This window comes from Hylaeus anthracinus, unplaced genomic scaffold, assembly GCF_026225885.1.
Source record: "Hylaeus anthracinus isolate JK02 unplaced genomic scaffold, UHH_iyHylAnth1.0_haploid 3, whole genome shotgun sequence".
NCBI classification, from domain to species: domain Eukaryota; kingdom Metazoa; phylum Arthropoda; class Insecta; order Hymenoptera; family Colletidae; genus Hylaeus; species Hylaeus anthracinus.
The window spans coordinates 4766320-4786166 of NW_026535284.1; the positions used below are offsets into that span (position 1 = coordinate 4766320).

General features: G+C 37.8%; 2 protein-coding genes across 2 annotated transcripts; both read right to left on the minus strand.

Moving 5' to 3' along the window:
* Nucleotides 1-15823: 15823 nt before the first annotated feature.
* LOC128893700 (uncharacterized) lies at nt 15824-16402 on the minus strand. The gene has a single exon (XM_054154855.1). It carries the CDS (start codon nt 16400-16402, stop codon nt 15824-15826), a length of 579 nt encoding a protein of 192 aa, XP_054010830.1.
* Nucleotides 16403-16783: 381 nt separating this feature from the next.
* Nucleotides 16784-17317, minus strand: LOC128893701 (uncharacterized). Its single transcript, XM_054154857.1, has one exon. The coding sequence runs from the start codon at nt 17315-17317 to the stop codon at nt 16784-16786; it is 534 nt and encodes a 177-aa protein (XP_054010832.1).
* Between the last annotated feature and the right edge of the window lie 2530 nt (nt 17318-19847).

Below are 19847 nucleotides of genomic sequence, written 5' to 3' on the forward strand. Positions count from 1 at the left end.
GCCATCATAGTTTTGCTACAAATATGCCATCGAAGTACCCTCAATGTTGAGGTAATGTTAAATATCACATCTTTACTAAAATCTCCTTGTCGTGCTTTGATTCGTATTTCGTTCATTGTTATATCGTTATCAATTTGACAACTGGTGATATGTTTCTGTAGCACGTTAAACGTCACTTTATCCGCATATGGTTGACTTTGAGAACTTTTCACTAAGCAACTAGTATTAATTTTAAATAAAGTGTCAAAGAAGATAAGTCTGATTAGGATTTATGAATTTGAAAACCCTTTAGTTATTGGCAACCGCGATTGTCACAATAAAGGCAATAAACAGAAGGAAACCAAACGATCGAATAAAAAACGTTTCTATCCTATACGTTTAACCCTTGCCACTCCAAGTGTGCCTTTCAAGCACCACCGATGCGCGGCGTTCTACTTCAAGTAGACTCTTGTAAGCGAAGAACCTTACACAATATTCAGGTAAAACCTGTAAAAGAGTGAAAAACTATATTATGTTTTTTTGTAGTTTAAAATCTGACTACGAGAATAAGTTGGAGTTGCCGGTCGATATTCACAATTAAAAGTCGAAGTTAATTTTATTGGATCAGGAGATTTTGGTAGTTCTGGTTTGGTGATTTTCTAGAAATCAGTGACGTGAAATTCTTTGTGATTACTGTTGAAAATCTACTACAAATTGGAATAAGCAGCTGCAGGGGAAATTTGTTCCACGCTATTACCTCAGATTGTGAAACTTAATCAAATTTAGTATGCCTCTACAGAACTGGAAACAAGCAGAAAACAATTACAATCAGCGGTCAACTCGATAAGTTTATGGTACGAAGGTCGCATTTAGAAAATGCTGGTCCTGAAATCGAGGAATTATTTAACCGATGATTGTTCGTTTTAAATTAGTTAATACAGATTGCATACAGAATTATACAGATGGATCCCTTCACGAGTCAATTTTTAAAAACAATTAATTTACAAACCAATGTATGCACGGACTTTCCAAATTTATTTTGCGAGTTCCTTTATTCGTTATAGACCAAATATTCGTATAATTCAGATAGATTCACCCTGTACATCCCTGCTGGAAAGTATTAAAGGACCCCCGTTGAAATTCGCTGGCAAATTGTGGACTTGTGGAAAAGGGATCGGTCGGGTAGCCCATTGGCAATATGCGGCTGAGTACTGTTTTATCCTCTCAGATAGGATTATAAAGTAATAGCCCATCTATCGGGCGGAAAAACTGTGGTTGTCTGCGGTATTTGAAAGGGATAATGCCTTTTAAAATTTTCGATCAGACATGTCAACCTCATTTTTACCTGAGGATTAATTAGCACCCTCCCACCTTGTCACTGGCTGAACAATTGTTTCGTGGCAATCAATAATACTTCACAGACTGTTCTTCGATCATACCGACACCAATTATTACACTGTTACGTCGCAAGCAACGATTGACAAGAGAAGAATAATTTCCTCATAAATAGCCAAAAGAATGTACTTTACTTTTATCGTTTTCAACCCATTCACTACCAGGCTAAAGAGCGTTTTACCCTGGGTACCAAGATATCTAATTAATATGTTATAACCGTCTCGTCTAAGTAATTATTTTTTTAATAAAAAGTGACTATTATTAAATTTATATTTATCTATTGGGAATTTTATCTATTGTCTGGAAAGTCCATATCGATTTTAGGTAGGTGGTACAGGTCTGAATACATCGGAATGGTTGAAAACAAATAAAATGAATACATCCCTTAGAAGGTGGAAAGGTTGTGGAACATAATGTAAGCCAATGGAACCCATGTACGTCAATGTTATTCAAATGTGCCTTTGAATTTCTCTTAACAATTGGCACGAACTTTCTGGACAAACCCAATATATTATCTATATTAAATTTTCATTCATCCTTTCGAATAATTCCTACCTCAAACGGCAATGAAATTATTCGCTAACGCAACATAAACACATCGAAACGTAAATGATATAATTGAAATTAATAGATTCGCAATAAGTTAAATTCTATTCGAAATTATATCGTTTCTTTCGAAAAATAACATTTCTTGTAACGCGTTTCTGTAATCGGTTTAAATGGAATTAAACGACGCGCATAAGCGATACAAGCATTTATTATGATTCGTGCGTGCCGTGGTGCGTCGTTCGAGTTCTTTAACAGGGTAGTTACTCAGCGGCGTGTAAAATACCTCTTGTCCCTCGTTAAGAGGTAAGTTGAAAGTGGCGCAGTTTGTAGCAGGCCCATTGTCGCATCGGATTCTGGTACTTAACAAGGATTCAGTAATCCACTGGAACTTGCCGCTTTGTTCTCAATTACGAACACGTTGTACCGAATCAAAATATCTCGTAGGTTTCGTTACGAAGAGAATAACATTGCGCGAGGTTCCATCTTCACGACTAAAATACGGATTATCCTGCACAAATGACAAATAGAAAACACGAGTCTCTAATTCGCGTATCATTTGCATTTATGTTCGAAAAATGTTTACATATCCACAAAAATTACGTAGTTTATACGATCGTGGTTTCGATGAAAAATGAGAAAAACTTTTCATTGTTAATTTCACTTTTACCTTTTTACCCATTCGTTATACTTGATAGAACGTACAATGACATCAGTCTCTGTTTCATTTTGTGGTCGAGTCCTATGTGTCATCCTTGTGTTCTGGGTAGTACGTCACTGCGCGTGTAATATAGCGACTTTGCGGTTTTATCGGTGGCGGATGTAAATGAAAAAAGGTCGCAACATACGAAAGGCGATCGGTATGACACCGGGGGAGCAAGTGCGCTCCGGCGGTTTGGGTGCATAAAGCGGTCGTCGCTTCTGTGGCAAAGCGAATGTCCACGACCGATATTTATTGCAGTGTCATGGCGTGCGATGTTTATTGTTTTTCCTCGAGCGGAGGCAGGATGCAAAGAGCGTCGTGAAACAGGAATCCGGGAACGTTACTGGAGAATAAACGGCCTACGAACAGTGGTGTCACTAGGGAGCGTGTAAAGAGCCTGGGTGACGCCGAAATGACTGGCTATACAACTTTTGTGCAGTGTTTCAGTCGGAATTTATTACTTTTTTTATTCGTGGACTGACTTTGCTCATTATTCGTGGACTGATTTTGCTCGAAATTGAGTATATTGAAGTCGTATATCGAAGTAAAGATACAAGATTTAAATATACAGTTTCATTACACAATATAAAAGTTTATTGAATATTTACCAGTATCGAGATGTACTGGTATATAGAGAGAATTACTAATTTATATGAGGAAATGTTTGAATAATATAAAAGAAAAAGTCGTGCTTCGGGGACTTACTAACAACTGCAAATATAACTACTATGAACTAGTCTGAAATATAACGTCAACAACAGGGGATGATTCTTTATTTGTAAACGAATCGAAAGTGAAGAATCATATTTTTTCATAGGAAGCTTCGTTTTCGTAAAAATAAATCGAAAGGTTTGGCTAACCATGTCTGGCCACGACTGGCCAGTTCTACTAATTCTGGCATTGTCTAATGTACCATACCTCTTCTATCCAAACTGTAATTTTTTAAATGATTACAACTAATCGAAATGTACACTAACATAACAGAAGCAACATAAATTAGCAGTATAAGTAGAAATGGTGAGTAATGGTCCGACACGCTGGTCAAGTCGTACACGTGCTCCAAAGAGATTCGAGATCAATTTTCTCAACATTGAATGCTCAAATTAAAAAACTCTGTTGCTCATTTTCGATTTATTTTTCCTCGTAAAATCATCTATATATATATAAACGAAGCTCTCACTGATTACAATCAACGTCCAGGCTAAACCCTGGAACCTAGAAAGCTGAAATTTTGCACAGAGGTTTCCTTTATGATGTGTACGAGAAAGTATGTTTCGAAATTCAACTCCTAAGGGGGTAAAAAGAGGTTGCAACGTTGGTATTCCACGCGGGTGAAAGCGCGGGATACAGCTAGTATTAAATATAAATACACGAAGGACATATATTGTAATTATATATAATGAAATGATTATCTTGAAAATTGTACTGCCAAGTGCTTGCAATAAGTTTTTGTTGAAAGTGTTAATTAACAAATTTACATTTATAATATTATATGAGCTGGGTGTATGCAGGGCTGTATGCAACATCTGTGGATGGATATGAATAATGAAGGCAAGAGAACACACGCAACAGTTTTTTGTTTTGTCTATTTACCTTGCCGTTAGGAACGTTCACCAAGTACACACGTGTTTTTCGGTTACTTATGTATTTAATATTATAACTTTCATTTGTATACTATATATATAATTATATTATTTTAATTATAAAGAAACAAATCGTCATTTATTTAATAGTTTAAAGATTTGAATACATGATCATGGAGATTCTAAATAACGAAGACGAAGAGGTAGTAACAATAGCTTTTGTATATAGGAATCCTTCTACCCGTTTCAGCGTAACTGCCTGGAAGGACCTTTTCGACGGAATTTTAATAAAGGAAAATATGGTCATTTTGGGAGATTTAAACGCCAAACACCCGAACTGGAACTGCCAGACAGAGGACGTTTCAGGTAGTTTTCTAAATAGGGTTGTAGATGACTTGGGGTTGACGATACATAACACGGACACAACTACAAGACGGGTAAAAGACAAAGTTCCTTCAAATATAGATCTGATTATTACATACGAATACAGCCTAGGATAATTAGATTATTCAGAGTCCGGAATAAGTTTAGGTTCAGATCATCAGGTGGTTAATCTGATCTTGTATTTTGAGGAAGATCTCGAGATAGATCACGGGTAGAGACAATTTAGGAAACATAATAGACTGTACAAGGATCCAAATAAATTTAATTGGGAAAAATTCAGGTTGTATTTAGAATCTGAAAGGAAAAAAATCGAACAGAAATTTGATCTAACAGAGGACATAGATGAAAAATATGAAATATGGAAAGATTATATTATAGAAACCGCGAATTTGATTAATACACTCTCAACGAGACAAACGAATGAGGGAAACAATGAATTAGACGTCATTGATAGACCAAGACCGAACGGGAACAGAAGACAGTTGAACAGTTCAAAAAAACCTAACCATGCCAAAACGAAGTGTTCTTGGTGGGACAATGACTGCAAAGCCCTCTGGGAAAAATGGAAAAAAAATTCCAGGAGAGTATGGTCTACGGGAAACCCAAAAGATTTTATAGTAATGGAACAAAATAGGCAACAATGGAATCTTCTGAAGAAAAGGAAAAAAGAAGAAGGGTGGATAAGATTTACAAACGAAGTATCATAAGAGAAAGATATACGTAAGCTGTGGAATAAAGTCAAGGGGGTTAGAAGCTATTTTACTAAAGAACGCTCGATAGTTAATCCGAGGGTTAGAAGGAAATTCGAGGAAGAGGAAATTGGCAAGCTAAGGGAGAAAAATCTACTGCAGAACGATTTTAGACAAGAGTTAGATCCTGTTCTGGCCGATTATTTTAAGGTAGTAAAAAATTCTAACCAAAACGAACCATGGTTGGGGAAAATTTCCAATACGGAAATTTTATTAACCATAGAGAGCCAAAAACGCAAACGATCTGCACCAGGGAATGACCGAGTTGACTATACAACCATATCGGAGCTGCCTATATTTATGAAGAAAATATTATGTTGGATTATAAAGGACAGTTGGACAAACTTAAGAATGCCAAGGGATTGGAAATCAGGACGAATCTGTTTTCTGGATAAAACAGGCAAAGGGGCACTGAGACCAATTACTCTCACTTCCTGCGCTGGGAAGATCATGAAAAAGCTAATTAACACAAGAATTAACCTTTGGGCAGGAGCAAAGGGCATTGTAGAGGAAACACAATTAGGTTTCAGAAGTAAAAGGTCTACGGGGGACAACCTGAACCGACTCGTGATGAACATTAAACAAAGTTCTAGAGAAAATAAAACAACAGCTATAGCCTGTATAGATGTCAAAGGAGCGTACGACAATGTCGACTTCGGGATTTTGTTAAATAATCTGGGACAACAAGGCTGCCCAAACAAAATCACCTATTGGTTAAAAGAGTGGCACACAAACAGAACGGTAAACATTCTTAGTTCAGAAGGGGTAGAGTGGTGCTTGCTCTGGAGAATAGGGGTCCCCCAGGGTTCAATCATCAGCCTGGCCCTATTCAACTTATACATAACAGGGATTAATGCATCCATAAATTTTAACAACGTCTCCTTCTTAGAGTACGCAGATGACATAGCGATCATTGCGTCGTCAAACAATTTTTTAAACACTAAGGACAATTTTAGAAGAGGGAACCTCACAGCTGAGTGACTTCTTGGAGGAAAAAAATTTATTAATATCAGAAGAAAAGACCAATGTAGTTTTCTTCGGCGACAAACCGTCAGAAAACAAGATAGAGGTGAGAATTGCCGATCAACAAAAGCACGTACAAATAAAAGATACGGCTAAGTTTCTAGGAATCATCATCGATAACAAACTAAACTTTAAAAGTCACATTGACATGATAATAAGTAAATTGAAAAAATGTCTCTGGATCTTAAAATTTTTGTGCCACGGGAACAAAGGTATTAAGCAGAGCTATGCTCTAACGATGGCGAGAGCACTTCTTTCATCTGTGGCGGAATATGCGGCTCCGGTCTATTTAAATTCTAACGGACAACAAAAAGATTAAGAAAGGATCAGGAAAATAGAAACCGAAGCTCTGAGAGTGGCAATCGGTTACAGAAGATCCACGCCCTTGAATGTTATATATGGAGAAGCAGGATGGCCAGGATTAAGAAATAGGGTGGAATATCTAGCTGATAAGTACTGGCTAACACAAATGGAAATAGGAACAGCACAAAACCCTACTTTAAGAACAATGATAGAGATATTTAATAAATACCCAACACTCCATACAGGACGAAGAAAAAAAGGTGTCCAAGTTTCTCCTAATATTTTGGAGAAAGAATTTTATCATATGTGGAGTAATGAAGAGTGGATATATAAAAGAGATTTTATAAAGGAAAGGGAGACAAGTTGGAAAATTGTATTTGGTAATGAAGAAGAAAGGAGACGAGAGAGAAAAGTGACTTATGATGTAGACACAGGCAAACTTTTTGAAAAGGAGGGTATTCCAAAAGCTAGGGTGACGGATATTTTTCTACACCAACACAACTTAACTAAAAACAACACATTTATTATATACACAGACGGGAGTAAGGCCAAAGATAAACCCTCTAATGGTATAGGAATAATTAAAATAACAGAAAATAACTGCATGAAAGAAAGTATAGCTCTATCTAATAAATTCACCGTATTCTCAACAGAATTAATAGGAATAAACACAACAGTAAGAAGATTCCAAGCAGAAGAAAGATATACTAGCTGTTTAATATTGTCGGATTCACTATCGCCGATAAAAGCACTGGAAAACGTGGAAAACAAGTGCACAGAAGGATTGAAGAACCCATGGATTTACAACACTTGGAAACTGTTGCAAAACATCGAGAAAGATAAGATTGTCGTTGGGTGGATACCAGGCCACAAGGGAATTATGGGCAATGAACTGGCAGACGAAGAAGCGAAAAAAGCTACAAACCTCAATCCCTGCAATCAATATAAAGTTCAAGTTCAGGAAATTATGGTCGAGTTGAAACAGTCGAGTGTTTCTGGAACAAATTTAGAGAAAATGCAATAGAAATTGGAAAAGAAAAAGGAAAACTATTTTTTGATGAAATAGGGATGGATAACGATAGACTGAAATACAAGCCCCGGTTTAATAAATACAAAAACACTTTGGATAGGGGAACGGTTAGAATAATATCTCGCATTCGATCCAATCATTACAACTTGAACTCGTCTTTAGCCAGAAAAGGTATTATAAACGATCCCATGTGTGATTGCAGACAGGACGAGGAGACAGTAGATCATGTGATGTTCGACTGTGATCTATATAATTGGGAGAGGGAATTGATTAAAGAAAAATTAAAAAACGAAATAGAGTTAACAGGCGAATCGGTGATAGGCTTGCTTAAACTCAACAAACTAAAAGTGTTTAAAACTATTAGGGAATTTTTCAACAATATAAATAAAAGAATCTAAGGGTTATCTACTGACGGAAGGGGGGTTGGTTAAGGCTTTTTGTCGAAGTACGAATCAATTAGCGTTCTTAGGGACCTAGTAAAGGGTCAATAGAACGGTATACCTCTTCTAGTCGAAATATCTCCTACATAGTAGGATATTGCATAAACGAGAACGATGTAAGGCCCACAGCGGATCCATTACAATAACGTTAGAACAGTATTGTCCAAAGAAATATTTTAAAAGCAATATTAAAAAGGATAGTACAGCCAGGTTATGAAACCAAAAAAGATATAATAGTAAATAAGAAGGAAATGAATGTTCTTAGTGATATACAAAACAATAAAAGAACAAGGTGATAGCTCGTAGGAATAAGAGTTAATATCGAAGTCTTCCCTCGGGATAGTCTTTGGTTTAGTTTGGTTTAGTTTAGTTTAGATTAACATAATTTTTAAGAAAATGTTTATGATATATAGGTTTGTAAGGAGAGCATACTTTAACAACTTGGACTGATAAAGGATCGTTAAGCGGATGCAATGTGTGTTATATAATAAGGAAAATTACTATTACAGTAGTTATGCAGGGTAATAAGAATGTACTTTCGCTGCGTTTATCGCACTAAGTATTGGAATGATTTAGTACAAGTACTACAAATAACAAATAAAGTAAGAGACTTATAAGTGGAATTTCCGAACAGAGACAGGTAGCATGCGCAGCTCGTTTAGACCACGACTAAAGACTGACAATTAAGTGTAATGTAAGAAATGTAAATTTTATTTTTGTATGTTTATATAGGATAAGATGTGTAAGCCAAATGTAAGCAAAGCAATGCAATGCAGGACTTTGTCTTGCGCGCTTTAATAAACTACCTAACCTAACCTAGTCAGTGGTGCCATCTAGTAGCATTAGTGAGATCTATGTTCGCTACAAACTTGGACGTTTTCCCTCTGATGACACCACTGGTAATAAAACTGTGGTGGACGCACTCATCATCGTCGATAAGAAGATTTATGAAGACTGTCGATAAAGAAGAACTAACTGTTAACTCGATGATACTCGATATTATTCATTTGATTGTCTTTTGTGAAACATAATTTAATTTTGTTTGCCTTTCAAATTTTTTAACGCACTTTCTGTCAATCCATTAAGCAAAAGAGATCGTTTAAAATAAATACCAGAAATTGTTATTCAATCAAAACTTTTATTTAGTCTACATTAAAATATAATATGGGTAAACCTTTCCCATTTTAATTGGTGACCCCGACGTGATCTTTTATCAAGAAAAAGAACAATTTTTGCTAAACGCGAACGGAAAATTTCGGAGTCCATTTTGAATTCATTGACTCTTCAAGGATTTTCCGTTAAAGAAAATGTTTCACTCTCCGGAACCCGAACGAAGACCAGTTCTTAACGAAGAGCCGACAGATTCTCATCCAATTCAACGAGAGGCTGTGTCTCAACTTTTTGCTGATAATCGTTCTACAGAAGTCGCCGTCGAGTTAGCCAGCTTGATGAAATTGCCACCATTCTGGAAAGAAAATCCAATTCTTTGGTTCAAACAGATTGAGGCAACTTTTTCGGTTGCTAGAATTCGTCGTGATGATTCAAAATTTAAACATGTTGTTATGAATTTAGAACAATCCGTCTTGCCAATCGTCTCAGACATCCTAGAATCACCACCACCGGTTCAAGACAAATATGAAGCTCTCAAGAATAGGATCACTGGCGGTTTTGCAGAAACCAACGAATCGAGACTCAGAAAGTTACTTCATGGTCACGAGTTAGGAGAAGACAAACCTTCAGTTTTCCTCCAACGGATGAGACATCTTTCATCAGGTCAGTGTAACGATTCTATGTTACGAAGTTTATTTTTGGAGCAAATGCCATCGAATGTTCGGGCAATTTTGGCGATATGTGAATCAACAGATCTTTCAAAATTGGCTCTTCAAGCAGACAAAATTTTGGAAATGGCACGCTCAAGTCACGGTATTGCTTCAGTTAATTTGACTTCTTCTACTCCTGTCTCATCTCATCTCGTCAGCGAACAAAATACCTTATCGGAAGAAGTTTCGGAATTAAAACGATTAGTGGAAACACTTGCTGTGTTAGTGTCAACCGGAATAGAAACAGAAACAGAACTTTTGGTAATTTTCGGCAGCGGTCAAATTCAAGAAAACGTTTTTACAAAAATAATAACTTCACTCGAAATTCTCAACAAATCTGTTTTTATCACAGTAAATTCGGAGATGCTGCTCGAAAATGTCAGCAAACTTGCAATTTTGGTAAAACGGAAAACTAAATCGACCATCACCTTTAGATGCGGTAGGTGAAGGTTCAGAGATTAAAAACCATCTTTTTGTTACTGATCGCAGTTGTGGTACACGATATCTTGTGGATACTAGTGCTGAGGTCAGTGTCTTACCGAAGTCAGAATGTAAAAGCGCAAATTAAAACTTATGGATTTTTAACCAAAACAGTTGATCTAGGCCTTCGTCGAGTATTTAAATGGCAGTTTTGCGTTGCGGATGTTCATCGTCCAATTCTCGGCGCTGATTTCTTGAAGCATTTCGGATTGCTCATTGACCTAAAATTTAGTTGCCTGCGTGATAGTGTGACACAACTCTCTACACCAGGTATTCTAACTATTTCAACTGCAAACCTATCTTCGGTCGAGAAAGATAATCCTTTTGCCAAAATTCTTGCTCAATTTCCTAAACTTACTACTCCAAGACTTCTCCTACTCTCTCTTGCTTAATGGATTGACAGAAAGTGCGTTAAAAAATTTGAAAAGCAAAAACAATTAAATTATGTTTCACAAAAGACAATCAAATGAATGATATAACATCGAGTATCATCGAGTTAACAGTTAGTTCTTCATTATCGACGGTCTTCATAAATCTTCTTATCGACGATGGTGAGTGCGTCCACCACAAAACTGTAGGCCCGCGAACCGTTCGCTCGGTCGAGTTTCCCATCTGTATGTTTCGTGCCCGAAGTTCGCGAGCGTGGAGACAAAGCCACAGGCTGGGTTTTACCACGCGCTGCGACGCGCTTTAAGAACGAGCCGAGCCAGCGTGCGTAACGCATTATCGAAGTTTTCTCGTACACCATCTTAATAAACTATTCCATTTTTTAACTTCAGTACGGAAGTTTTCTTGGGTTTTCTGACACTAGTCAGACTTACGGATAAAGTATTGTAGGAGCTTTATTCGTACAAATAGTTTCCCTACAAAACTGTAGGGGAAACCGATCGACGCGCTTCTTTAATGAGCAATAATAACAATTATTTGCGGTAACGGTTACAATACATACTACCAACTTAAAAACTAGATGGTAACTTATGCTCTAGGAACTTTTCTCTTTAGGCCACATCACTCCCCTCTGAGCGGTTTAAAATGTTAAACTGCGAATCTCACAGTTTTTTCTCGTGCGTACGTTCTAAGTTCAGTACTTCTTGATCCTTCTGCGCTTGTTTCTCCCACATCTTCCGTAAATGCCGTTTTTAATCGCTCGATGGATATATTTGTGGGTTTTCCTTTATAATTAATTTTGTAGCCATGATTAAGGAATCAAGGAAAAGAATTCTGGACAGACAAAGGTTTATCGTGAGGAACATGGTTATACAGAGGATTGGGAATGGATAATTGTAACAGGAATTCAGAATGAACGGAATTATACAAAACAGCATAATACAATTTCTCATTTTACAATATTTTACAATTTTCAATCTTTGAAATAGAAGAATCATTCTGTACTCTCCCGCTCGTAATTGGCATCCAGGTAACATCGCCGAACTCTCCTTGTCGAATGGGCGACCAGGAACATACTCCCGTCCTCTCCCTTATTTCTAACTGGGATGTCCACGAGTAGTTCTGTTCTCTCCTATTCGACAGGCGTCCAGGTATTATCGCCGAACTTTCCTTGTCGAATAGGCGACCAGGAACATACTCCCGTCCTCTCCCTTCTCCAGCAGGCGTCCAGGTATTATCGCCGAACTCTCCTGCCGGAGTCCCTAAACCGAATTCCGAGAACGGCCGATGCTCTTACCTCGTCCTCTCTCCCGGAATGGCAAATAGGCCGAATGCCTCTACGAGCCCTCAATTTATATAGCATGGTTGCTATCCGCGGCCACGGTTGTCAACAGTCGCGTCGTTAGGCGAGAAGGTTCGCGAGTTCGCAGTCCGCGCCTCGCGTCTCGCACCGCGCGTCGGCCTCCCTCATATGTTCTACAAGTTTCGTACGCTCGCTTTTCGTATTTCTTGAATTTCGTATGCTACAATTTGAAATACATCATCTGACAATCTTTTTAAAATTTGAAATGGCCCTTCGTAAGGTGGATCCAATGGTTTTTTTACAGGATCTATCCTGACAAAAACATGTGTACATGTATATAACGTTTTATAAATGAATACCTTACGTTTGGAATGGTGAGCGGTTGGAATCGGTTTAATTGTCTTAATATATTGTCGGAATTTATTAATAAAATGTTCTGGTTCACTTCTTTCGCCTTGCTCGAACAATTCTCCTGGTAAGCGTATGTTGCTTCCATATATCATCTCAGCTGCTGTTGCATTAATATCCTCTTTAAAACTTGTTCTCAGACCTAAAAGTATTGTGGGCAAAATTTCTGTCCACTCATTATCCTTATGACATATGATGGCTGTTTTAAATGATCTGTGCCATCTTTCTACTAATCCGTTAGATGCTGGGTGATATGGTGTTGTTCTGTTTCTATTGCATCCTAATAATTTGGTTAGTGATTTAAAGAATAAGGATTCAAACCGAGTACCTTGGTCTGTGGTCATTGTTATTGGCGTTCCAAATCTTGTAATCCAATTATTATATAATGCTATTGCTACTGAATCAGCTGATATGTCCTTTAATGGGACTCCTTCAGGCCAACGTGTAAACCTATCTATTATAGTCAGACAATATCGAACATTTTTGGACGGTGGGAGGGGTCCTACAATATCAACGTGTATATGTTCAAACCTTCCAGTTGGAACTTCAATATGCTGTGGCTGTTTTTTATTGTGTCTGTGAACCTTCCCTCTTTGGCAATCTAAACAAGAACGCACCCAATTGGTAATATCTTTTCCCATTTGTGACCATATGAAGCTTTTTGCTATAATTTTTTTCGTAGCTTTTCCTCCTAGATGGGACAAATTGTGTATAACCTCGAAAATCCTTTTCCTTAGGGCTTTAGGTATGTATGGTCTTGTTTCGTTAAAAATGTCACCATATATATGTTTATCGGAATCGCTGATGGCAATTTTTGTAATACCCCATTTGTCCATTTGATTTGGACTTCTTATTAAATTTTGCAGTTCTTCATCTGTTTTCTGCTCTTCAATTAATTCTTCTGTTGAAATTAAAACTGGTAAATTTATAGTTGCTACCCGTAACAGTGCATCTGCAATCTTGTTCATCGTTCCTGTCACACGCTGTATATTCGTTGTATACTGCCCAATGAAATCTAACTGACGTAATTGTCTCGGTGTTGCCTTATCAGTGTTTTGCTGAAAGACATACACGAGGGGTTTATGATCCGTTCTGATCATAAGGTCTCCACCTTCTACCCAATGTTTAAAAAATTTGATACCTTTATAAATTACCAGCAACTCTCTATCGTATGTGCTGTATCTTGTTTGAGCTCTGTCCAGTTTTCTAGAAAAGAACCCTAGTGGTCCCCACTTGTTTTGATTCTATTGTTCCAGCACTGCCCCCAACGCAATATTTGAAGCATCTGTTGCGAGTGCTAATTTTGCTCCTTTGTACTGGATAATGCAACAATGCAGCTGCTGCCATTAACTCCTTGTATTTGTCGAAGGCCTTTTCTGCATTCTCTGTCCACTTGATTGGCCTGTTATCTTCTTTCTTCGCTCCTATGAGCATTTGGTTCAACGGTACTAGAATCTCCCCTGCATTGAGAAGAAATCTCCTATAATAATTTAGTACACCTAAAAATCTTCTTACCTCACTAATTGTGGTTGGTTTTGGGTATGTCTGTATCGCTGAAACCCTCTTTTCCAAAGGAGCGATACCTAGTTTGTTAATTCTACAACCTAAATATTGCACTTCTTCTTGTGCGAATTGGCACTTTGATACATTTATGGTTAGATCAGGCTCCTCCAGCTTTTGGAACACTGCTCGCAGATGTGCTTCATGCTGCTCCACATTCTCTGATGCTACAATAATGTCATCAATGTAACATCGACAATATTGTAAATCTCTTAGTATTACATCCATTAGCCTTTGGAAGGCTTGTGCTGCATTTGTCAATCCGAACGGCACTACCGTATATTCGTACAGTCCAAAGGGGGTTGTAATTGCCGTTTTAGGCTGGTCCTCTGGTGCCATTCGTATCTGATGATATGCTCTTCGCAAATCTATTACTGAAAATACTGTGGCACCATCAAAATCATGCAACGATATCCTGTACATGTGGTAATGGGTACCTATCTGGCACTATAACACTGTTACGTATACAGAAACTCTCCGTTTTTAGAAGCTCGCGTTTATTAATCTTATTTTATCTACCCTTCTGGAATTTGGAGCTCGGTCTCACGGGAGTGCATCCTGCAGCTGCATCCTCTTAATATCATCTTTGACTCGCGTTGCGTGGGATAGTTTCTAATCTACCCTTTTCCCAGGGCACACAGCTGCCGACCTCAGAGCAACGAAAATCCTAACCGTCAAATTTCCTAATATGGAAATCACTGACGGTTCCCCACCAACATTTAGGGGTATATAAACCCATGATTTTCGTTGCTCGAGGGCTAGTACGAAAGAGTTACTCGTTAGAGACACATTGATCGTCTGCAGAGTAGTACTCTAGTGAGATCGGGCTTCAGTTCCTTTCGATCATCGTTACCATATAGATCCGCGAAGACGGTTTTAGAATCTATTACGGCCATAAAGGTACTCTCGACCCCCGCATCGCCAGTGCGTCAACACCGCGCAACACTTAGGTAATTTTAACTTCATACACTAACCGCGACAACACGACACTGGACACTTGTAATTAGTATAGTTATTTTGAATATATACTCTTTGTGTAAAAGTCTGTAAGATCAATCATCAAACCTTTACTTTGAAATCACCAATCCTAGCCAGTGTAACGATCCCACAACATAATAACTTTACCGCTCGAGTTATTATTCTATTAAATTAACAAGTTGCGAGGCTTTATCCGCGACGCGTAGTATTCATTATCGATACGATTTAGTCATTGTGTACTCAACCCGAACTCCTAAACTTAACCTATCCTGCGGTTACCCTTTACTGGGAGATACCGATTCCTGCAGCTATCTGACTTCGCGTTAGAGTCGTCTGCACTTTTTCCAACAACCTCACAGTTCGAACCTTACCCTACGGTTACCCTTTACTGGGAGATACCGATTCCCAGCAGCTACCTGACTTCGCGTCAGAGGCGTCTGCGTTTGTCTTCAATAACCAAGACAACCAAACACCTTAACCTACGGTTACCCTTCACTGGGAGATACCGATTCCTGCAGCTATCTGAATTCGCGTCAGAGTCGTCTGCATTGTCTAATCTATCCTCAAATCTTCGGCACCATTGATACACAATAAATAATCGTATTGGTTTCAATTCTCAAATCTATCCCACTCGCTGGGCTCACACGCGCGTCGCTATCGCCCTGGCTCGTAACAACACTGTTTAGCCTCCTATAATCACCGCATAACCTCCATTCACCAGTATTTTTCTTTATCATATGTAATGGACTCGCTCATTGACTCTTCGATGGCTGTATTATGCCCTCCGTCAACATTTGCTGAAATTCTGTCTTTGTGACTGCCAATTTTTCTAGTGTCAATCTCCTAGGTTTGTCTGTTACTGGTGGTCCTTTAGTTATTATATGGTGATATACGTTGTGATTTCTGCTAACCTGATGCTGTGGCTTAGTAATATTGGTAAATTCTTTGAGTAATGCCTGATACCTGTCCTTAATATTAATCGTGCTGATTGTTGGTAATGCTGAATCTATTATTGCTCCAATTTTAAAAAGGTTGGTGTTCGAGTCAATGATCTGACGTCTCCTGAGGTCTACTAATAAATTGTAATGATGTAGAAAGTCCGCTCCTATAATCGCTTTTGCCACATCTGCCACCACGAACCGCCATGTAACTGGTCTACGTAATCCTAAATTAATTGTTAATATTTTATTGCCGTATGTATTAATAACTGTACCATTTGCAGCATCTAGTTTGTATGTATCTGTTTTTAATGCACGTCTGGTGGATTTTGGTAGGATGGAAATGTCAGCACCCGTATCAATTAAAAATTGTATGTTATTTTCCTTGTCCATCGTTATGAGGCGTCTCTTAGTAATGTCACCTCTTAACGCCTCCACAAAAGGTGATTGGCTCAGTTTTCCTGCTTTCTTTTATCCGGTCCAGTCCAATTACAGGGTGGCTTGCACCCAAATGAATTTTCCTTGAATCTCCTATGGTAAAAACAAGTATTCTGCTGTTCCGCGCCATTGCTATCTCTCGATCGAGAGCGCCCTCTGAAATAGCGCCTTCTACTGTTGCTACGATCTCGACTACGGCCTCGGTAAAATGGCCGCCTCTTCATGTTGTCACGAACCAGCATCTCTAACTTTTCTATCTTTCTTGTCAATGTCGCGGTTTCAGAATTTCTTTCTACTGCTTGTTGCGACCCATCTCTTTCCGAGACCGGCGCCACTTCAGCATGAGCGGATCGTTCTATCGATCGATCCTAGTAATGCCAGTTTTTCTAATTCTGTGTCTTCCACTACGGCTAGTATTTCCTGTATTCGCTTTGGAGGTCTCTGCAGCCATAATGTTTGTAGAACGCCCGCAGTCACTCGCGTCCCAGCTAATAACGTCATTTCTCTTAGCAAATCGGAGGGTTTCCGATCATCTAATTCTACGCCTGTTAATAATTGTCGCAGTTGCGTCTCCTTCGATGACGCTATTCTGCTTATTAATGCTTCCTTGATTTTTTTGTACGAATCCTCTGTATCCGGCGAGGAAATTATATCGGCCACAGTTGTTATTATCGTATTGTCTAAGTGACGGATTACTGCCGTACACTTAACAGCATCTGACCGAATAATATAAGCCGCAAATTCTCGCTCTAGCATCGCGAACCATAATCGAGGGTCTTCACGCCAAAATGTAGGTAGTTTAACGCTTTGAAAATCGCTCGCATTTACCTCCGTGCCTTCTCGGCCCCCTTTTTCTTCGTCGTTCGGCATGTTTTCTTGTTTTGTAAACGGGTTTCGGCACCAATTGTAGGGGAAACCGTTCGACGCGCTTGTTTAATGAGCAACGATAACAATTATTTTATTTAATTTCGCTTACACAAAACTCGTGGGACTCCACATGCGGTAACGGTTACAATACATACAACCAACTTAAAAACTAGATGGTAACTTATGCTCTAGGAACTTTTCTCTTTACGCCACAAAACTGTAGCGGAACTACACACGAAGGGTAAGGAAGAGTTCTGTGGAAGTTCGCGGGTATAAATAAAAACTCTTATTTATTGCGCTTGCGTCTATTCTCTATGAATACTGTTTTGCTTCTACTACACGCGTCCTTTTGGAAGCTACGCAAGAGCGCGTCTAACATAAGGCTTACCAACTACTATGTACAAAGAATTACAACTAGTAACTAAAAATACTTAACCTAACTAAAACTAGATAGCGTTTGCTATTTACACTATGTGCGACTCTGGTCGCTACAAAACCAGTATTAGTATCAATTTTGAATTAAAAAGACCTGGCAGATCTATAACTCCTATATCTAGTATTAGTATAGTTCAGTTATTGGCAGCTACCAGAGAGCGGTCGCTAGGTTTGGAAGCGAAAAATTTGTAAGCTCACCCGCTCACAGAGCGGCTTATTGTGAGCGGTGGTTTTCTGGATGCACTTGGATGCACCCATTCCCTTGTCGAACGCTACACGACGTGAATACCAGAGACGTGTTGTATGCCTTTGCCAAGTTGGAAAATCGAAAGCAGATATACCGCATCAGTCGTTTTCTGAACAAGAGAAATATACTCCTGAACGTAATACCATATCAGAAATGATGGAGTTTGACATTTTTTGATAACGCAATTAAATACAGTTGATAATAATATTCAATCATGCCCTTTTCACGACCTTTTCTATTAAAGTTTTAGCAATAATATAATTAAATAGTGGTGATAATAACATGCACTGATGCCTTTCTCATTTTTACAGTTATCGGTCATTACTTTATTATTTCGTTTACACTCGTTTATTAAGGAAACTGATTGATTACTTATGTTCTATTAATTACTATACTTTCTGTCCAATTTTCTGTTTGATATTACTTCAATATTAACATGTTATGGATTTACTTTGTAAACTTTCTAAAACATTAGATTGTTAGAATTTCTGTTTGATATTATATCAATATCAATAATATCAAACATTAACAACATTCTCCAAGAATGTTTAAATAATTCGATAATGTGTACAATTTACAGCTAAAGTTTCTTTTCTATTTCTGTGTAGAATTTGTTATCTCTTCCAGTCAATACATATGTAATTATGTATATATATATTAACTAGCATTATCAAAATGCAACTATCTAATTATATTTTCTGACTACTTAAAAAACCAAAAAGAGACATTGTCAATGTCCTAAAATATTTCGACTTGGGTTGTCTTAATTTCTCTTTCTTATTTCTATATTAATAACGTCAAATATTAACAATGTTACTAGAAAATGTTTGAAATGTATACAATTTATAGTTAAAGTTTCTTTTTCATTGCATAAAATATTTTTATTCTTCTACTCAATACATATTATTAATTAGAATTAGGAGACTTTGTCAATGTCTTAAAATATTTTAACTTGGATTATCTGAATTTCCTTTCTTATTTCTATATTAATAACGTCAAATATTAACAATGCTACTAAAAAATGTTTGAAATGTGTACAATTTATAGTGAAGTTTCTTTTTCATTGTATAGAATATTTTTATTCTTCCACTCAATACATATTATTAATTAGAATTATCGAACTATATTTCCTGCCATTCTATGAAAACAAAAAAGAGATTTTTTGTTATTTTCCTAAAATATACGTATTACCTTGCATCTATCGTTAACGCCTGAAATCGCCCATTTGTTTAAACAAATAACATGGATTTTCGTATCGTATTTTCAAATTTCATAAGAATCCCGGAGCCATTCACCGCATAGCTCTCGTCTCATTACGTAACTCGTCTGATTCGTGAAGCAGGCGTGAGAATAAGTGAATAAAATAAGAAGGGTGGTAGAAGCACCCTTCTGTTATTCACCCTAGAGCACTTAAGTCAGAAAGGCTCATTGTCCGCTCCTTCTCATTAGATGCCACCTAGCAGTTCCATCGACCGCACCAAGTAACAATACTGTGGATGCTTTTTTTCCTCCTCCTTGATCTGTAGTTGCAGGAAACACGAGCGGATTTTATGTCTCCGTGTCTGCTCTAATCCCGACCACGACTGTACCGAAAGACAATACTTCTAGTGCTCTGGCTGTCGTGTGAAACGTTGAAACGGGTTTGGCGGCTCTCGATGCTTGAGATATTTTCAACGACCTACTTTTTATATATTTTCAAGTTTCTCACTTCTTGGACCTAATTGTTATGCACACCGGAAATTGGACTTTAGTAAAATTACGAAAAAAATTTTTCAAATAGTGGTTTAAATAATTCATGCTATATAGTTTAGTTAGATAGTATATACTATCTAACATATGTTAAATGGAAAG